Below are 21,444 nucleotides of genomic sequence, written 5' to 3'. Positions count from 1 at the left end.
GAAAAGGTAACCTAATACGACCAGCAGAGGGAGACAGGGTGAAAGGAAAGGACAGAAAGACACAACATGACAATACATGACACATTTATTGGATATTTCAAACTTTTTTAACAAATCAAAAACTGAAAAATTGGGCGTGCAAAATTATTCAGCCCCTTTACTTTCAGTGCAGCAAACTCTCTCCAGAAGTTCAGTGAGGATCTCTGAATGATCCAATGTTGACCTAAATGACTAATGATGATAAATACAATCCACCTGTGTGTAATCAAGTCTCTGTATAAATGCACCTGCACTGTGATAGTCTCAGAGGTCCGTTAAAAGCGCAGAGAGCATCATGAAGAACAAGGAACACACCAGGCAGGTCCGAGATACTGTTGTGAAGAAGTTTAAAGCCGGATTTGGATACAGAAAGATTTCCCAAGCTTTAAACATCCCAAGGAGCACTGTGCAAGCGATAATATTGAAATGGAAGGAGTATCAGACCACTGCAAATCTACCAAGACCTGGCCGTCCCTCTAAACTTTCAGCTCATACAAGGAGAAGACTGATCAGAGATGCAGCCAAGAGGCCCATGATCACTCTGGATGAACTGCAGAGATCTACAGCTGAGGTGGGAGACTCTGTCCATAGGACAACAATCAGTCGTATATTGCACAAATCTGGCCTTTATGGAAGAGTGGCAAGAAGAAAGCCATTTCTTAAAGATATCCATAAAAAGTTTGCCACAAGCCACCTGGGAGACACACCAAACATGTGGAAGAAGGTGCTCTGGTCAGATGAAACCAAAATTGAACTTTTTGGCAACAATGCAAAACGTTATGTTTGGCGTAAAAGCAACACAGCTGAATACACCATCCCCACTGTCAAACATGGTGGTGGCAGCATCATGGTTTGGGCCTGCTTTTCTTCAGCAGGGACAGGGAAGATGGTTAAAATTGATGGAAAGATGGATGGAGCCAAATACAGGACCATTCTGGAAGAAAACCTGATGGAGTCTGCAAAAGACCTGAGACTGGGACGGAGATTTGTCTTCCAACAAGACAATGATCCAAAACATAAAGCAAAATCTACAATGGAATGGTTCAAAAATAAACATATCCAGGTGTTAGAATGGCCAAGTCAAAGTCCAGACCTGAATCCAATCGAGAATCTGTGGAAAGAACTGAAACCTGCTGTTCACAAATGCTCTCCATCCAACCTCACTGAGCTCGAGCTGTTTTGCAAGGAGGAATGGGAAAAAATGTCAGTCTCTCGATGTGCAAAACTGATAGAGACATACCTCAAGCGACTTACAGCTGTAATCGCAGCAAAAGGTGGCGCTACAAAGTATTAACTTAAGGGGGCTGAATAATTTTGCACGCCCAATTTTTCAGTTTTTGATTTGTTAAAAAAGTTTGAAATATCCAATAAATGTCGTTCCACTTCATGATTGTGTCCCACTTGTTGTTGATTCTTCACAAAAAAATACAGTTTTATATCTTTATGTTTGAAGCCTGAAATGTGGCAAAAGTTCGCAAAGTTCAAGGGGGCCGAATACTTTCGCAAGGCACTGTAGTATATGGAGATGAACAAACCTCCCAGCCTTAAAGACATTGTCCCCAAGATAAGGCCATCAGACTCCCTTCACTGGAGACAGCTGCATCGGGTTTTCTCCTCTGTCCCGTCACTTCAGTAGTATAGATGTTTGGTGATGAGGGGCAAGGGGACTGCAAGTCATAAGAGCTGGTATCTGTGGCGGCTTATCAGACTGAAGTATCAGAACCAAGCCTTTCGGGGGGGGGGGGGGATATTCTAACACAGTGGATGACATTATCTGAGCCCAGAACATATCCTTCCAAAATATGAGGCCACGGCTATGCAGAACCAGTCAACGCTGCAAAGATATGAGGCATTTATCAAATAACTTGGGTGACCTCACGCCATCTGCTCTCACCTTGCCCAACCCTTTGTACTGGCTTACCAGGTGAAGAGCTTCAATAGGTGGATATAAAGTAGGAGGATATGTGGGGAAGTTTTTTACGCTAAGTCCAAACAAACTTAATTTTTAGAAAAGTGTCAACAGATTGTGAGACAGTTGGGATATTTCATTTTGCCGGCACAAATATTTTTGACATCTCCAGAAATGATGACAAGTCTATTATAATTTAGCGAGGGTGGTTGAGTGACACACCCAGATTAATGATCAAACTTGTCTGGTGACACAGATAAACCGACATAATTAGGAATGAGTCAACCATCATTTCCCTCATAGTTTTGCCCTGAAATACTGTGAAAAATACACTTGTTGCGGCGTCAGATTTTAATTGAGATCACCTCTATGTATAACACTCAGTTAATTGGACTCTGTATAGCTCTATTGAAGTGTGCCATCGCACTGTCTTTGAGCATTATCTGCTTACAAAAATTGCATCTCTGTATAAAAAGATCATGAAGTAATTTGATTAATAGAGTATGACTAACAACATATTTTAATCATCAATCATGTCAAATGACACTAAACATTTGGTGGAATATTCAGGTTCCTTGTGATTTCTTCTGAGAAAACCGAATCCTCACGGTCAAAGGAAGTTTGAAGGAATTAAAAGCTGGCCTAACTTGAAGGCATACAGTTCAATTAAAAGTGATGTTATATTTGTGCAGGTACCGATTATCCCTCAGTGCCACATCGACTACAGACCTCCGCAATCACAATATCTCCTCAACGGGTGATCGATACTGAAGGGACTTTACTGATTAAAATGCATTTGGTCCCCTATGATACATGATTCATCATATTAGGATAGAAAGGTTACGTGACCAAAACGTGATGGGTAATCATTATCTTGAAGCGACTTTAAATAAAAAATCTATGAATAGCTTCAAGAAGACTCCAGGTAGCAGCTCTATGGGCATTGTAAATGTAAAAAGTCATTGACCCAATGTTCACTTTCATTTTGATTTTTTTTCTGCTCGGTAACATGGGTCATTGATTTGCATATCTACACACCTAATGGTCTGTCTGACAAAAGCATGTCCTTTTCTCCAGATACCTACAGTATATTGGCATTGTACAGTGCTTTTGAAGTGTGAGTTCACCACATATTATCACACTGAATCTGAAGAGACAAGGTGTTTAATTGCAAACACTATGAAGTTACTGGCTGGAACTGGGCATGACAAAGTGTGTGTGAGTGTTTGCTCAAGTGGTACTTTTGGGACTGTCCAGATATGTCATGTGTTACAAAGCAACAGTGGCATAATCCTCTCCTCTCTGCTGTGTCCAGCTGTGTCAGAAGAATACATCAGTGGGAGGCCGGCATGGGACTGGAGTTGAGGGTCAAAGGTTACAGTAGCTGTCAGCTTTTAATGTGCTGTGAGCTGCGTAGGAGTAGCAGTGGGGTACAAGGACTTAGTATGTCTGTTAAAGGCCCAATGGGATTACCTCTTTAAGAGATTAAATTCTCTGGCTACCACGGCTTGAGGACAGGAAGTCCACAAGCTCCCTGAAACGACGAATGCTCAGACCTACACATTTGTAAGTCTGCACGGTGAAGTGTGCCCAACGACTGGCCAGACAAACCGATGTTTGTGTGAATGGAAGTGTGTGACGGTGTTTTCCTTTGAAATAGGAACAGTGGAGAGTTCAACATTACCATCATACGTAAAAAAGACACATTCCATTGTAAGGCTATTTTAAAAGGGGGATTTCTGAAAAGCCAGACAGAGAGACAGTGTCTTGATGACGTCTGAGTTTCTTTTTGCCAGTGAAAGTAATGGGAAGTCTGCTTGTGGAAGCAGCGGCGCCAAATGTCAAGTGTGATATGACAGATACAGTGTTGAGAGAACAAGAGCTCCACTGCATGCTCATAGATTAGAAATGTCAATAGCCTTTAGTTTTAGTGGGCAGTGAGGAAAGTGCTGCCTGAAATAGAAAGGATTTAATGTTGGGTAGCCTGCATCATATGGATCAAACAGGGCCGGACTACCACATTTGGGGCCCCGGGGTACCAACCTTTTTGTGTTGAATAAATCTCCAGCTGTATAATGCTATTCTACACATTGTGGAAAAAGGCCAATATCCTTCCAGTTCCCAAAAAGCCTGGTCCAAAAGAAAATGATGACTAGACACATGTTGCTCTGACCCCCATCGTAATAAAGTGTTGAACTTGCTCCGTTCAGATGTGAACCATGGGTTACGTCCTTATCAATTTGCCAAAAAGCAAAGTCGTTGGACTGATGAGGCAATCAACGCCATAGTGCATCTCGTTGTTAAGCATCTGGAAAACCCCAAGGCCAATGCTAGACTGTTATTTATTGATTTCAGTTCAGTGTTTAACACAATACAGCCACATGTCCAACTCAGCCAGTTAAAGCCGTGTTAACCCCCCGATACCATCAGGTGGTACCACTCATTCCTGCCGAGCCATATTCAACAGGTTAGAGTTTATGATACCCTATCTGAGGCTAGAGACATTAGCATGGGGGCCATCCAAGGTTGTGTGAGTTCGACCCATCGTTTTCACACTGTACACAAATGAATGCACTAGCAGTAATCTTGAAAACGATATTGTCAAGTCCTCAGATGATTACAAACATTCTTGGTCTGATGTATAAAGATGCAGATACTACTGTGTACAGTTCAGAGATTCAAAGGTTTGTCCAGTGGTGTGATGAGCACAATTTCATACTTTAATGTAAAGAAAACAGAGGAGACGGAGGCGATTGTGTTTGACCCCAAATCTGTCGGCATCCACGCGCCTGTGGTTGCTCACAATGCAAACATAGCAGGTTAGTTCGTTCAAGTCTCTGGGTGTACAACGTGGACAATGTGCTGAGCTGGAAGATCCAAGTAGAGAGTGTCGACTCCCGAGTCCAACGACACCTCTATTTCCTATGTAGTGTAATCTCAAGGTTTTTGGAATTGACCAAAAATAATGTTTATTTCCTACCATGCGGTCATAGAGAGTATCCTAGAAATGGCATCACAGTCTGGTTTTGCAATTGATCAGTCCCACTGAAAACACAAATTGCATACAAACATGGGTGTGAGGCAACATCCCTCCCTGCAGACTATTTCTGAGCAGACAAGCACAGGAAATTATTTCAGATCCCTCCAATGTACTTCACTCCGAGTATCAGCTCCTCACCTCAAGCAGATACTATAGGGTCCCTCCTTCCCTCAGGCAGACGCTATAGGGTCCTACCCTCAGACAGACAGATGCTATAGGGTCCCTCATCCCCTCAGACAGACACTATAGGGTCCCTCCTCCCCTCAGACAGACGCTATAGGGTCCCTCCTCCCCTCAGACAGACGCTATAGGGTCCCTCATCCCCTCAGACAGATGCTATAGGGTCCCTCCTCCCCTCAGACAGACGCTATAGGGTCCCTCCTCCCCTCAGGTAGACGCTGTGTTAGTACACCACTTGCAGAATAGGTGAATATGCTAAGTATTATGTATGTGGCTATATGAGAAGTGTACAATGTGTATGATAAGGATAACGGGCAAGGTATTATGTTGAGTGTGTAATGTACAGCAGTACTGTGTGTTTAAGACAATACCCCCTTGGGGACATTAAAGTTCTATCCTTTCTATTTTGTTATGAAGCTAAGAGAAAATGTTGCAGTTTTAAATCTAATTTCCTGCAATTCTAACTTTTCGCCATGGGTGAGAGAGAAAATTGTGCTGTTTTGTATCTCATCTCATGCCATTGTGCACATTTTGCCATGAGGCTAAAATAAGATTTTGACGTTTCAAAGGTAAAATTTCCTGCTATTCTACATATTTTGCTATGTTATTGTCGTGACATGACTATCACTAATGTAATGACTGCTATTTATCAAATAATTACCTACTCCGTTTAATTATTACTCGATCAAATTCATCATGGAGCAATTAACTCATTAGAAACTTAGGGCATCACGGAAAAAGATGTTTAAAGAGTGACAATCTCCCGACTCAAACTCTAAAGAAACACAGATATCTCTTACATCAATACAGTCAATTATTAATTACCTCATCAGTCTCATTCTGAACGTCACAAATATCTTAATCCGCTAGAACCCTAGCCTTAGTGATGAATCAGCAATACAGAAATTGGCTTAATTATTTATTTACTAACTAAATAATCACACAGAAATACATAAACACACACATACACGGTATAGGTTATCGATTACTAACATAATGCATATGAAAAGTCCCTAGTGGACTAACCCGATATGACGGTTTGTTACAAAATGAAAAGGGGGGGGGGGGGGGTAGAGCGGGAAAGACAAAGATAGTGGACTTATCGTACTTCATACATGAACAACCACTCATTCGAAAAGAAAAACAATGTATATATTTACACGTGGATGTCTTTGTCGCCTCTCTGTTGACCTCGATCTGTCTATGGGAAGTGGTTTGATGTAAGTCTCTGGTGTGTAAGTCTCTGGTTGTCCACCAGAGGTCACAATGTCCTTCCTAATTGTAGGCTTCTTTGTATCGGAGTGTGAATTAGAATGGATACATCAGAGGTGTACCACGCGGCGTTCAGAGGGGTCTGTATTTCCCGATGTTCATTTAAATCGACACCTCAGAGATACAGTGGCTTGCGAATGTATTCAACCCCCTTGGAATTTTTCCTATTTTCTTTGCCTTACAACCTGGAATTAAAATGGATTTTTTGGGGGGGTTGTATAATTTGATTTACACAACATGCCTACCACTTTGAAGATGCTAGATATTTTTTATTGTGAAACAAACAAGAAATAACACAAAAACCAGAAAACTTCAGCGTGCATAACTAACAATTCACTATTCACTCCCCCCTACTTTGTAGACCTTTTGCAGAAATTACAGCTGCAAGTCTCTTGGGGTATGTCTCTATAGCTTGGCACATCTAGCCACTGGGATTTTTGCCCATTCTTCAAGGTATAACAGCTCCATCTCCTCCAAGTTGGATGGGTTCCGCTGGTGTACAGCAATCTTTAAGTGATACCACATATTTTCAATTGGATTAAGGTCTGGGCTTTAACTAGGCCATTCCAAGACATTTAAATGTTTCCCCTTAAACCACTCGAGTGTTGCTTTAGCAGAATGCTTAGGGTCACTGTCCTGCTGGAAGGTAAACCTCCGTCCCAGTCTCAAATCTCTGGAAGACTGAAACAGGTTTCCCTCAAGAATTTCCCTGTATTCAGCGCCATTCCTTCAATTCCTCCCAGTCCCTGTCGACGAAAAACATCCCACAGCATGATGCTGCCACCACCATGCTTCACTGTGGGGATGGTGTTCTCGGGGTGATGAGAGGTGTTGGGTTTGCACCAGATATAGACATAGTTTACCTTGATGGCCAAAAAGCTCAATTTTAGTCTCATCTGAACAGAGTACCTTCCGCCATATGTTTGGGGAGTCTCCTACATTCCTTTTGGCAAACACCAAACGTGTTTGCTTATTTTTTTCTTTAAGCAATGGCTTTTTCTGGACCCTCTTCCATAAAGCCCAGCTCTGTGGAGTGTACGGCTTAAAGTGGTTCTCTAGACAGATAACCCTGAAGGAGCTTCAAAGCTCCACAGTGGAGATTGGGGTATCTTTGGTCTCTCTGTTGCCTCTCTGATTAATACCCTCCTTGCCTGGTCCGTTTTGGCGGGCAGCCCTCTCTTGGCAGGTTTGTTGTGGTGCCATATTCCTTCCATTTTTAAATAATGGATTTAATGGTGCTCCTTGGGATGTTCAAAGTTTCTGATATTTTTTTAGAACCCAACCCTGATCTGCACTTCTCGACAACTTTGTCCCTGACCTGTTTGGAGAGCTCCTTGGTCTTCATGGTGCCGCTTACTTGGTGGCGCCCATTGCTTTGTGATGTTGCAGACTCTGGGGCCTTTCAGAACAGGTGTATAACTCTGGCCTTGGAGGGTGTTCCGTCCTGTTGACACAACGTCTGTGCTCACGTGGGCGTGGTTACTGACTTGGCCCAAGTTTATGTGAAAAGCAATTATCTCATTTAGAAGTCTGAATTCACATTTCTATCTTTTCAAACGTATTCTTATACTTAATCATTTATTTTATATTGAGATGCAAACCTGATAACTAGGATGTGTACCCTTTCAGAGTTACAGTTATCTTGTTATACAGTCTTTCTGATCATTTTAATGACATCACAAAATAGACATTCATTTTCCATATTCCATTTCACATCATTACCAACATTTGGATGTTGAAGTATATTGTCCCAATGTTCATTGCTTGATGTTTAAGTTCTTTGGCAAGAGTCTCTCTGTAACACTCAGACATTGCATTCTCAATACTGCAGAGCCAGGGAGAGTTTCTGCTAGGTATTTACAATCTGGTTGTTAAGTCATAAAACCGGGCCAACTCCCCCAGGAGAGAGAGAGTTTGGCTATCTGTCAGCCATTGGCCTAGCTGATGGGTCCTTTTGATCCTCAGCAAGGAGAGTGTCATGACATTCCCCCTCTGGTGGTTTAAATCTTGGAATTATCCTGCAAGTTGCAAACCACCATAAAAATGACCAAGGGATGTCCTGGTTGTGGATCATCGTTGCAGTCCCCCTCTGGTGATTTACCCCGGTAGGCTTTCTGAAAGCTGCAAACCACCACAATAATGGCCAGGAGATGTACTGGTTGGTGATTGCTGTTGTGGTCCCCCTCTGGTGGTTTAGCCTGGCTTTCTGCCAACAGATCAGTCCACCACAAGAATGGGCAGTGTCCAGGTTGGGCATCGCCCTTCTGGACCTGTCGTCTGGTCGTCCAGCCTGGTAGATCTGGGCAGTAACTTAGGCAGATGTTAACAATGCACACACACAAACAAAATATAGAATTACATTTCTTCCCAAATGAGCGGCGTTGTGGCACTAACTGATGGTTGAAGGGAAAGTTGTTTATGGTTCTATCACTTCCTAAGTGTCAAAGAAAATTAAACAACAATGAATAAAAGATAAACAAAATATAGTTACCACACCGTAATCATCTAATTGAACTGTATTCTATATACGTCCATGGTCTTGGCAAAATGACCCTATCATGGCATTGTCTGATGTCATATCTAGGGCGTTCCTAATTCACGGTGTGTTGCTTAGGGCACTATCCTAAGTTGATAACTACATGATGAGTCTACAGCTGTAAGACACCAGCTTCGGACACTCTGCGGGTATGACCTATGGACCCCTGGGGAGAAACTGGTGAGTATGGTAGCTGTAGAGCCAAAGGCCTCAGGGTAAAATTTATATTAAAAAAATATGCTGGTATTTTGCTCGGTCCCTTAAGCGGTCCTAGCATAAATCCTCAATAAATGTTCTGTTGCACCTGTGCGTTTATGCTAACACAAGTGCACGTGCCAAGGAAAAGAAAACCAAGTATCCTGTTAGGCTGCAACCTGTTCAGAATGAGTCTATTTCCAATTCAATGCCTGGAGGTCAGTAAGAATTGATGCCGTCCTCAAGACATACAGTTGAAGTCGGAAATTTACATACACTTAGGTTGGAGTCATTAAAACTAGTTTTTCAACCACTCCACAAATTTCTTGTTAACAAACTATAGATTTTGCGAATCAGTTAGGACATCTACTTTGAACATGACACAAGTCATTTTTCAAACAATTGTTTACAGACAGATTATTTCACTTATAATTCACTGTATCACAATTCCAGTGGGTCAGAAGTTTACATACACTAAGTTAACTGTGCCCTTAAACAGCTTGGAATATTCCAGAAAATGATGTCATGGCGTTAGAAGCTTCTGATCGACAAATTTACATTATTTGAGTCAATTGGAGGTGTACCTGTGGATGTATTTCAAGGCCTACCTTCAAACTCAGTGCCTCTTTGCTTGACATCATGGGAAAATCAAAAGAAATCAGCCAAGACCTCAGAAGATAAATTGTAGACCTCCACAATTCTGGTTCATCCTTGGGAGCAATTTCCAAATGCCTGGAGGTACCACTTTTATCTGTACAAACAATAGTACGCAAGTATAAACACCATGAGACCACGCAGCCGTCATACCGCTCAGGAATGAGACACGTTCTGTCTCCTAGAAATGAAGGTACTTTGGTGGGAAAAGTGCAAATCAATCCCAGAACAACAGCAAAGGACCTTGTGAAGATGCTGGAGGAAACAGGTACAAAAGTATCTATATTCACTGTAAAATTAGTCCTTTATCGACATAAACTGAAAGGCCGCTCAGCAAGGAAGAAGCCACTGCTCCAAAATCGCCATAAATAAACCAGACTACACATGGAGACAGAGAGCATACTTTTTGGAGAAATGTCCTCTGGTTTGATGAAACAATAATAGAACTGTTTGGCCATAATGACCATCGTTGTGTTTGGAGGAAAAAGGGGAAGGCTTGCAAGCCAAAGAACACCATCCCAACCGTGAAGAACGGGGGTGGTAGCATCATGATGTGGGGGTGCTTGCTGCAAGAGGGACTGGTGCGCTTCCCAAAATAGATGGCATCATGAGGAAGGAAAATTATGTGGATATATTGAAGCAACATCTCAAAACATCAGCCAGGAAATTAAAGCTTGGTCTCAAATGGGTCTTCCAAATGGACAATGTCCCCAAGCATCCTTTCAAAGTTGTGGCAAAATGGCTTAAGGACAACAAAGTTAAGGTATAGGAGTGGGCATCACAAAGCCCTGACTTCAATTCTATGGAAAATGTGTGGGCAGAACTGAAAAATCCTGTGCGAGAAAGGCCTACAAACCTGACTCAGTTACACCAGCTCTGTCAGGAGGAATGGGCCAAAATGCACACAAATTATTGTGGGAGGCTTGTGGAAGGCTACCGAAAACGTTTGACCCAAGTTTAACAATTTAAAGGCAATGCTACCAAATACTAGTTGAGTGTATGTAAACTTCTGACCCACTAGGAATAAAAGCTAAAAATAAATCCTTCTCTCTACTATTATTCTGACATTTAACATTCTTAAAATAAAGTGGTGATCCTAACTGACCTAAGACAGGGAATTTTTACTCTGACTAAATGTCAGGAATTGTGAAAAACAGAGTTTAAATGTATTTGGCTAAGGTGTACGTCAACTTTCGACTTCAACTGTATGTTAAGGGGACCTGTTGTAGTTTTACTACAAGTCACTGTGTCTTACACCATTGTAGTGGTGATAGGTATTAAAGAGTCTATTTCATAGCTAAGTTATCCACTGAGGAGCTCGCTAACCTCACGACGGAAGTACTCTCTAAGCACTGAACCACTCGTACGCGGTGTGATCATGGTTCATGATTTCTAATAACTTTCCTACTGAATGGAGGATTCTATTTATTAGAGGCTTGTGTTAACCATTAGAAGAGTGTTTTGGAGATTCCCTTCCACATGTTGCAATCTGTGTGACTACAAACTCCTCTGCCGCTGTTATCAATAGCAATTTGACTTGTGAGGTCTCTAACCTTCTTCCTGATTGTAGCTGGACTAACTGTGCTGGCATTGGTCCTGGTACTCAATGGGACCAGTTATCCTACCGATTTATTCTGAAATGTTATCCTACCAGAACACACGATTAGAGCGTTTTACTAGTTCCTTGGTAGTTGAAACTACACATGGCAGGGAATAATCATTTGTTTTTGGAGGTGGAAAGCCCACTGGACTTATTTTACGACCAGTGTGGTACACCTCAGTGGTATCTTAGATGTGTTCTAAGGTTATCCCTCGAGGCCTGGCCCGCTCCTCTCTGTACGAAAAGGTCGGACCCTTTGTACGAGTTGTCAGCAGCCGCGTTGTTATTAGATTGGCTGTAACCTTTCAAACAAATCTCCTGGTGTTTGTGCTTCAAACCGCTCAGAGGCTGTCGAGGCCTGTCAGTCACTACAGTATCCACGTGTGGCAACCGATCCAGTACCTGGGAAATGAGAAGAGGATATCTGTCTGCGAAATCGCACAGTGTTTCACCAGTGGGAATCATCGGGTCAGTTGTGGGAGTGACGCCACTGGTGTTATTGTAAGGGGTTTCAGTCCCCCGCAAAGAGGAAAATGTATCATCGGAAGCAGAGTACACTCAATGTTTTTATTCCTGTGCCGCAGGGCTTGCGGAAGTGTCCAAGAACAAGAGAAGTTCATCTCAGCTACAGTATTGTACGACACTAAGGAGGAGGGAAGTTGCTCATTCACAGAGACTGCTGGCTCGAAATCATGAAAATAAGGGTCAATCGGGTTTGCTGATTGAATGTGACGAGATATTGTAATATCTCCTTGGGTTGGATTCTGCACCAAGAGGTTATCAAGCTTCTTTTACCCAAGGGGTGCTGTCGACAGATACCCCTCGTGGATGACTGCATTGCAGCTAGCGTTAGGAGAAGACAGTGTGGTCAGTGGAGATGGCACGGTGACCTGTGACCATACTTGGTTGGTTTTTCAATCCAAATGATCCTTTAAATCTGTTCCGAGTAGCAGTGGTTCAGATTCTAGGCTGGTAACATACACAGGGTGAACGAGCGATACGTCCTGGAAGAGTAGTTTCAGCATGAGTCTCAATGTGAGAGGCGCGGTAGTCTGAGTGAAACCTCGAAGTGTAGAGTTGCATCGTTCCTTTTTTAACCAACGTTTAGTTGGCTTCAAATATCTTTTGAGACCATTGAATAATGTTTGAGAGACGAGCGATATTGTCGAGCCCAAATCAATTTGCGCTTCACAAGTTAAGCAGTCCTCTAGGACTGTTTATGGGCTGTTTGAGTTGCGTTTTGTGGTCATATTCCCCACAAAGTGGAGTGGTTGTTCGCAATGACGTGATGTGTCATTTCTGTTCATGGTGAAAAGAGGTTGATTGTAGTGGTAGTCATTTCGAATAGTGACGTACTCTCCAGTTATTTAGACTGCGGTGGGTATTGGTCTCGTGGTTTCATGGCAGAAACTATTATTATGTGTCATCTCTCAATGCTCCAGTTGCTTGGTTGGGTATTCACGCTGTAGCGCGTGACTTTTCTGGAATTCCTGCAGATGGTACCTAAGGGAGGTATTCTGCTGCATAGCAGAGTCCACTTGAGCACTTTGAGTACTGAATTTAGACATGTGAGTGTTATCTGTCATAGTTTGCAGGTAGAGGTCTTGAGTACGGAGCGAGAGATTCAGTGATGAGATTTCCTCCGCTTGCTTAGAAATCAATATTTCCATCTTCATCACCTGAGTTCTCTCATCATTCATTTGGTCAGCGACTTCAATGAGTTCTGCTGATTTGTCAACCATCTTGGTCCTTGTGTTCATTAACTGATCGTCTTTGGTCTGCAGGTTTTGGACTCGAACATTATTGTTTTGAGTAACGTTCATCAAAACTGCATGCATGTTATCAAGTTGCACGCTCCTGTTTGTAGATAGCTTGACTAGATTTATCTAGTTTGGCGTGGACTTCATCGTATTTAGTTCTGGCTAGATCGAGTTGTTACGGTAGCAAACGATTTTGTTGAAGAGTTTGTGCTCATTCATCATCATAAGTTTTTGCAATTACTTTTAATTGTTCAGTTTTCAAACACAGTTCATCGGCTAGCAGAAGGTTTTCATGTTCTGCTTTTGTCATTAGTGGCCTGGTTCTCTCCACCAGTCCCTTCATATCAACCAGTTCTTGCTCGTGCTTCATCTGTGCACTGTGGTACTGGACAGATGCCAATCTCAGATGGCGATACATCAGGGCTAAACTGAAAGAGGAGAGAGAGTCATTACATTATGCTATCTTTGGTTAGGGGACCCCTGGAGGTCTGGGGCATTGCAGTGCTAGAAATGTCACTACAGACCTGGGTTCGATCCCGGGCTGTATCACAGCCAGCCGTGATCGGGAGTCCCATAGGGCGGCACACAATTGGACAAGCGTCGTCCGGGTTAGGGGAGTGTTTGGCTGGGGGGGCTTTACTTGGCTCATCGCGCTCTAGCGAATCCTTGTCGTCAAGTGAATGGTGTTTCCTCCGACACATTGGTGCGGCTGGCTTCCAGGTTAAGCGGGCGGGTGTTAAGAAGCGCGTTTCGGAGGACATGTGACTTGACTTTCGCCTCCAGAGCCCGTTGGGTATTTGTTATTTTATTAGGATGCCCATTAGCTATAGCAAAAACAGCAGCTACTCTTCCTGGGGTCCACACAGAACATAATACAGAATGACATACAGAACATCAACAGATAAGAACAGCTCAAGGACAGAACAACATACATTTTTTAAAAAGGCATACGTAGCCTAAATATCAATGCATATACACAAAGTATCTAGGTCAAATAGGGGAGAGATGTTGTGCCGCGAGGTGTTGCTTCATCTGTTTTTTGAAACCAGGTTAGCTGTTTATTTGAGCAATATGAGATGGAAGGAAGTTTCATGCAATAAGGGCTCTATATAATTCTGTACACTTTCTTGAATTTGGGTTGCAGCGATTTCGACGAAGATCGAAATCGGGGTAAAATAAAATAATAAAATAAAAAAATAATGCTGAGCTAACATTAGACTTAATTGAACATCAGACTAATTGAGCATTCTCATTCTCTTTGACCAACGACAGTTTGGAACTCTCAAAGGTCTTCAGTTCATTGTTGATGGTTAAAAAAAATCACCCCTTCATTGGACTCCGGTGCCCTTCAGTTATGCATTAGCTTTTGGGTTCTTAATTGAAGCATTGAAGACGGCGCGGCTAATTATTTTTTATTTTTTTTTTATTTTTTTATTTTACCTTTATTTAACCAGGCAAGTCAGTTAAGAACAAATTCTTATTTTCAATGACGGCCTGGGAACAGTGGGTTAACTGCCTGTTCAGGGGCAGAACGACAGATTAGTACCTTGTCAGCTCGGGGGTTTGAACTCGCAACCTTCCGGTTACTAGTCCAACGCTCTAACCACTAGGCTACCCTGCCGCCCCATGTGTACAACAGTGCTGACGCTCCTTAACAGTACATCTTGGGCTAGTTATGCATCAGCAATTTAGAAATAAAAGTGACACTGCATGATTCGCTAAAGGATTGCAGCTTGCCAAACATCTTTCTTTTACATTTTGTCCATTCCCTTGGAAGAAAATGTATAGCATTCCAGGCCTTATTCATCTCTGCTAAAACGCTTACTTACGGTATCATGCACAGCACATCTCTCCAATAACTTCAGCCAAAGATGTTGGTGTATATATACAGTTTCACCTTTTCTTCTCTGACTCTGCATCAGCCTGCAGAAACAAAATGGGACAGACACACACACAAGAGAGTTTTTACCTAGCAACATAACAGCCAAAGCTTACAAAGTAATGTTGTCAGCTATGTTTGCATTTTGGAGTCAATCATTGCAAGTAAGCTAGCTAGCTACCTAGTTTACTCATGAATTAATTGTATGTCTTCAATGCATGACAGGGGCCTACATTTGGACGAATATGTATTTGGAATACATGTTTTAATAATGTCACGACCAAGGAAGTCAGTGTATAACCATTCCACAAATAGCAGCTATGCATAATGTTTTGTCATTTTCTCCATGGTGAGAATAATTATTAAACGTAGGTCCTAATGTGATGTCAAAGGGCATTAGCTTATGCAAATGATGATTGGTCGTGTTTAGTTATCTCACAACTTGAACAATGGAGTAGTGTAAAACAAAACACATAACACAATTTAGTGTCAGAAAAGTCCTAAGTATTTTAATCAGATAAGAATTCCCTAAGAGAATAATTGATTAGTTATTGCTCATCACAGTAAAAAAAAGGTAACCCTTCTGACCGACGTCATTTAGTAACTTGACGTGTTGCGTAAGCAGACAGCGCTTGCGCCCCTTGCACAATCCAGGCAAGGTCGTAGCTAGCTAGCATTGCAAGGACCTCGCTTAAAAGATGATGTCCCTTGCCGCTCGTTCGGGGGCATTTTCCCCATACTTGCAGGCAACGAACTATGCAGTTGCTGGACCACTCAAAGCACTTATTCCAGGGGTGGTTGTAAAGGGAGAGAAAGTGTTGGTAGACACGAAGAAACCGTTCCTAACCCGCGAGTCCCTGAACGGCCAGAGCCCCAAGACCGGGCCGGCAGTATCAGTTAGCATAAATGGTAAGTAGCTAAGCAAGCTAGCTAACAGCATCTAATGGCTAACGTTAATAATCGGGTTATTTGTTTTACTTGTGGATGAGTCATTGACATAAGATGTTAGGACGTGCTGGTGTAGTTTACCAAAGTCCAGTGTGTATGCTGTAGAATCTGAGAGGATTGTTTAATAAATTAGCCTAGTGTTCATTAGCATTGTCTAGACGCGGCCTAGTAGCCAGCTAAGTAGTTAACTAGCTAACTAAGGTAACTAGCTGACTGCGAGGTCAGGACCAAACGCTTAGAACAAAAATTTCGTTTACTTGCTAGGTAAGTAAGTGGGGTGTCCATGATGAACGAGGCTAGGATGTAACTTGCAGAACTGCAGTATGGTGGCACAAGGTTAGCACTGCAGCAAAGACCCAGTATGAAGATGGGCAGAAACTGCTTCTCCAATAAAAAATACCAGATCATGCTTGTAGGTGATGCGGGGTCGACGTTAACTAGCACATGACCATGGCCTGGTCCGCTTGGTCTGTTTTGCAATCTTTCCACGAAGTCTCGCGATGTTGCGCCTCTGGGTTTAGAAACTCTGACTGCAGTGTGGGGTCACAACCTGTTTGGCAAACTAAATAGCTAGCTAGCTGCTAGTGCTACCTTTACTGATGTAGTAATGTCTTTTTATAATTCTAGTTTACATAACCCATTCAGGTGGGTCTTAGAGATGCTAGCCAGCAGATTCCGACACTACCATTAAGCTTGTGTTTACATTGAGCTGCACTGGGGGACAGAACGCAATGATGAATATATTAAGTCACTATGGAGCTGGCGTGAGATAGAGATATTGGTCAGAAAGCTTACCTCTATGCAGGGATGGGATATGCAACCACACTCCAAATTGTACCTTAATCCACACTGATAGATCAAGAAGATTGAAATACTGCTTGTTTTCCCAGAAAACTGCCATTTCTGTCCTCATGCTAGCTAGCAATTGCCACTGCAGCCAGTTTGGTTGACACAGCCATTCCAACCAGCATCTTTTGTTGTTCAAAGTGATTTGCCATTCCATAATGGCTACTGCTAGCTAGCATGAGGATGAAACAGTATTTCAATCTTCTCAATGTATCAGTGTGGAGTAAGGTCAAATTGAGTACAGTGGCATATTCCATCCATGCGTTGCGGTAGGCCACCCCCAGGTGGTGAAGGTAGGAAAAAACATCTCCACCCCACTGATTCTCAACACTGGGGCCCCACAAGGGAGCGTTCTCAGCCCTCTCCTGTACTCCCTGTTCACCCATGACTGTGGCCATGCACGCTACCAACTCAATCATCAAGTTTGCAGACGACAATACAGTGGTAGGCCTGATTACCAACAACGACGAGACAGCCTACAGGGAGGAGGTGAGGGCCCTCTGAGTGTGGTGTCAGGAAAATAACCTCCCACTCAACGTCAACAAAACAAAGGAGATGATCGTGGACTTCAGGAAACAGCAGAGGGAGCACCCCCCATCCACATCGACGGGACAGTAGTGGAAAAGGTGGAAAGTGTTAAGTTCCTTGGCGTACACATCATGGACAAACTGAAATGGACCACACAGACAGCGTGATGAAGAAGGCGCAGCAGGCTTGTCATCTAAAACACTCACAAACTTTTACAGATGCACAATCGAGAGCATCCTGTCGGGTTGTATCACCACCTGGTACAGCAATTGCACCGCCCTCAACCTCAAGGCTCTCCAGAGGATAGTGCAGTCTGCACAATGCATCACCAGGGGCAAACGACCTGCCCTCCAGGACACCTACAGCACCCGTTGACACAGGAAGGCCAAAAATATCATCAAGTACAACAACCACCTGAGCCACTGCCTGTTCACCCCACTATCATCCAGAAGGCGAGGTCAGTACAGGTGCATCAAAACTGGGACCAAGAGACTGAAAAACAGCTTCTATCTCAAGGCCATCAGACTGTTAAACAGCCATCACTAACATGGAGAGGCTGCTGTCAACATACAGACTCAAATCTCTGGCCACTTAAATAAACTGACTTAATGAAGGTGTCACTTTAATGATGTTTACATTGAGGAATCACTAGTCACTTTAAATAACGGCACTTAAAAATGTTTACATATCCTACATTACTCATCTCATATGTAAATACTGTGTTCGGCCATCGCTCGTCCATATATTTATATGTACATATTCTTATTCATCCCTTTACATTTGTGTGTATAAGGTAGTTGTTGTGAATTTGTTAGATTACATGTTAGATATTACTGCATAGTCGGCACTAGAAGCACAAGCATTTCGCTACACTCGCGTTAACATCTGCTAACCATGTGTATGTGATCAATAAAATGTGATTTGATTAGATTTTCCTAACACGGTTTCCAGTGTCTTAATGTAACCATGATTGCATTCTGAACCCAATGCAGCTCAGTGTCAACAAGTGTAATGGTAGAGCTGGAATCTTCTGGATAGAGTGAGAAGTGCTTTCTTGGTCACTACATGTAGGCCAAAGGTGTATTCATTTCTATTATTTTGTTGCAAAACATTTTGCAATGAAACAAGGGTTTCTGTTGACAAATTCAGGAAGGTCCCTTCTCATTACGTTTGCTCTGTTTGATTCTTAAATGGTTTCCATTACAAGACACATTGATTATGCCCTGGCTAATGGGCTAGCTAACTTAGAAAGCTTGCTAGCTAGCTACTTTATTGAATATTTAAACTTGACTTTTAAACAATCTGTTCATACATTTTCTATCTAATTAGCTATTGACTTGGATGCATCTGCTGCTATAATGTGCCCTCCGGTACTTTCCTATCACATGCCATTGTTTATCTCTTAGTACTGTCTTGATTGTTTATCTAATGGACAACTTGTTTTATTTTTCAGCAAAAGCTGCAGTCCGCTTCGCTCACACTGACATCAAGGTGCCAGATTTCTCTGATTACCGTCGGCCTGAGTTGCTTGACCCCAATAAATCTTCTCAGGAGAGCAGCGAGTCCAGGAAAACCTTCTCCTACCTTGTCACCGGGGCCACAGCCGTGGTGGGTGTCTACACAGCCAAGACCGTGGCCACACAGTTTATCTCTTCCATGAGTGCCTCAGCTGATGTCCTGGCCATGTCCAAGATCGAGGTCAAGCTGGGAGAGATCCCAGAGGGCAAGAATATGACCTTCAAGTGGAGGGGCAAGCCTCTGTTCATCCGCCACCGGACTGAGAAAGAGATCGCCACAGAGGAAGCTGTGGAAATGGCTGTGCTTCGTGACCCCCAGCACGACAAGGACCGCGTCGCCAACCCAAAATGGATCATTGTCATCGGCGTGTGCACCCACCTGGGCTGTGTACCCATCGCCAATGCTGGTGACTATGGCGGATACTACTGCCCCTGCCATGGCTCTCACTACGATGCCTCTGGCCGCATCAGGAAAGGCCCAGCCCCACTCAACCTGGAGGTGCCCTACTATGAGTTCCCAGATGAGGACACAGTAATTGTAGGCTAAATTGTTGGACTGAGATCACAGATCAGTATGTTCGGTATGTTTCTGTCTGACTCATTATTCCATCCATTAGCAGGCATAAACTCTGTTTCAGGGTGGTATATTGTAAGTAATAAATGTACATTTTATCTGATTGAAAACCTCATGTTATTTATTTCCCAATCTCAGCTACATCTAATACTGTACCAAAATACGACCTGGGTTGTAAAATGAATGATGGGGTTTATTTCGCCTTAGCGTGGAATAGCATACTAATAGTAGTGATGTTTTAATAGTGCAGGTACAAGAAGATTGACCCAAAAACATACACCTGCTTACAGACAGTTACCTACAATTGTGTCCGAAGGTGATTCTCAAGGGTTAATGTCATGATTGATGCCTTTATGTTCCATTTCAGAGAGCTACAGGAAAGGTTTTGTCTCAGATTTTGTTGGGACGATTTAGAGTGCTTAGGTAAAGTTGTTTAATGGTAATATTGCGAGGGGTTGTATGTTTTCTTCCTATCGATATCCCTGTTTTTGTTTCGGTCGCCGTCACATAGATTAACGTTACACATTCTATGCAAGAAAGAAAAGGGGTCAGCGGGGGCTGACAAAGGCATTAAATCAATGCTAAAGCAACGGAACAGTCACATTTTTCTATTGATGAGCTATCTGCCTACAGAGTTATGTAAAAATGTATACTCATGTTAAGCTAATAAATGTTTCACAGAAAATCCTATTCCTTTTGTGTGCTATTTACAGTTTGCAGCTCAGACTGGGTTGCTAGTGCAGTACACAGCAGCAGCTTGCCTCTATAGTCTGAATGGCATTTGAACATTTCCGATGCACCTGCTAAAGCAAACCTCAGATTTGCGAGTACATTGCATTTAGCTATCAGGCTGGGTTAATAACACGAACCCTCATTTGACTTTACATACAAGTCAAAACTACGGTCCGGTATAGTTCCTAGAAATGAATGGTTTGGCATTGGCTAGTTACGGATAAGGATAACTGCTCAAGGCGTGTCATAGTCTGGTATGAAGAGAAGCCTGGTGTTTGAGGTGGTCTTGACGAAGAGCTCTGGTGAATAGGAGAGAACTGGCTGCCCAACCCGCCTGGCATTCCCACGCTTCATTGACTAATAACTAGCTAATAATAAAGTGCTTGATGTCTTACTCTCTCCGGAGCCACAGAGACAAGCTATGCATAACTGCCTGTGTGCGTATTTATTTTATCCCGATGGATTCCTTGCAATCCATGTACATTAAATAGGATTGATGTGACCTGTTACTGTTTCGGGTCAACCTTGAAGAAATGTCCCCCTTGGAATTCCACAAAGACTCCAATGATACAACACATGATATTGGTTGTAAATTGCCATCTATTGTACATTTTGTTTTTGCATTGTCTGATGAATCAAATGTTCTGGTTGTGACATTGACACCGAATTCCCCACTGGCATTCATACTGCTGATTGGTTGGTAAAACTTATGTTAGGGGGAAGGCTATAGCAGAATGCCAAATGAGTAATGTTGCTGGGTGTTGTGCTCTCTAAAGCAGCCACGTTGTTGGGACAGATTCTTGACAACCCTTTCACATCATAATATATGTAGAGGCCTCTAACCAATGCCTTATTTTTTTTGCAGATTTCCCTGTATTGTGACAGATGACTGACATTCTTTAGGTCAAAATTGCCCATTCTCCTGAGTGGAGCTGAAGGGATCAGAGGAGAATAAATAATCGCTCCCAACCAAGCAAACTTGTAGAATGCACTTCATTTACATATCATTTCATGTATATTAATTAGTATAATAATGGAACATCTATTTGTAGGCTTATTTTATAGAGAAAATAAGCAGCTGCTGTAGCTTTTCAGATAGCATTCCCTGTCAACAAAACAAAGATAATTCCTCTGCGCAATAAGGTTTCAGATGACTTATTTTTTCTAAAACTTGAAAACTTCACACTGTTGTATGTGTGGTTTGATTATCTAATGGCTTTCGCCACAGTACAACC

The 21,444-nt window shown here is 42.6% G+C and overlaps 1 protein-coding gene and 1 long non-coding RNA gene across 4 annotated transcripts; one reads left to right on the top strand and one right to left on the bottom strand.

The window, feature by feature from the left end:
• Nucleotides 1-6,074: 6,074 nt before the first annotated feature.
• Nucleotides 6,075-16,551, bottom strand: LOC118944432 (uncharacterized). 3 transcript variants are annotated; one of them, XR_016492229.1, is made up of 3 exons: nucleotides 16,270-16,551; nucleotides 15,015-15,108; nucleotides 6,075-8,739 (listed from the first exon to the last, which is right to left on the bottom strand). It is a non-coding gene; the product is annotated as an uncharacterized LOC118944432 (long non-coding RNA). The 3 variants fall into 3 exon arrangements; XR_005039695.2 differs by having other exon boundaries at nucleotides 6,075-13,613; nucleotides 16,270-16,483; XR_005039696.2 differs by having other exon boundaries at nucleotides 8,089-8,750; nucleotides 16,270-16,458.
• LOC110506369 (cytochrome b-c1 complex subunit Rieske, mitochondrial) lies at nucleotides 15,736-20,162 on the top strand. The gene is made up of 2 exons (XM_021585940.3): nucleotides 15,736-15,973; nucleotides 18,840-20,162. The coding sequence occupies exons 1-2, from the start codon at nucleotides 15,763-15,765 to the stop codon at nucleotides 19,448-19,450; spliced, it is 822 nt and encodes a 273-aa protein (XP_021441615.2). The 5' UTR covers nucleotides 15,736-15,762; the 3' UTR covers nucleotides 19,451-20,162.
• The last annotated feature ends 1,282 nt before the right edge of the window (nucleotides 20,163-21,444 follow it).

Source organism: Oncorhynchus mykiss, chromosome 26, assembly GCF_057628025.1.
Source record: "Oncorhynchus mykiss isolate SJ-2025 chromosome 26, ASM5762802v1, whole genome shotgun sequence".
NCBI lineage: Eukaryota > Metazoa > Chordata > Actinopteri > Salmoniformes > Salmonidae > Oncorhynchus > Oncorhynchus mykiss.
The sequence above is the reverse complement of the archived record's forward strand: the minus strand, read 5'-3'. Positions and strand labels throughout refer to the sequence as shown.

Bases quoted from the DNA above. Each gene is read 5' to 3' on its own strand.
- LOC110506369 (XM_021585940.3), top strand. From the start codon at position 15,763: ATGATGTCCCTTGCCGCTCGTTCGGGGGCATTTTCCCCATACTTGCAG. The intron at 15,974-18,839 runs GTAAGTAGCTAA...TTTATTTTTCAG, and splicing joins AGTATCAGTTAGCATAAATG to CAAAAGCTGCAGTCCGCTTC.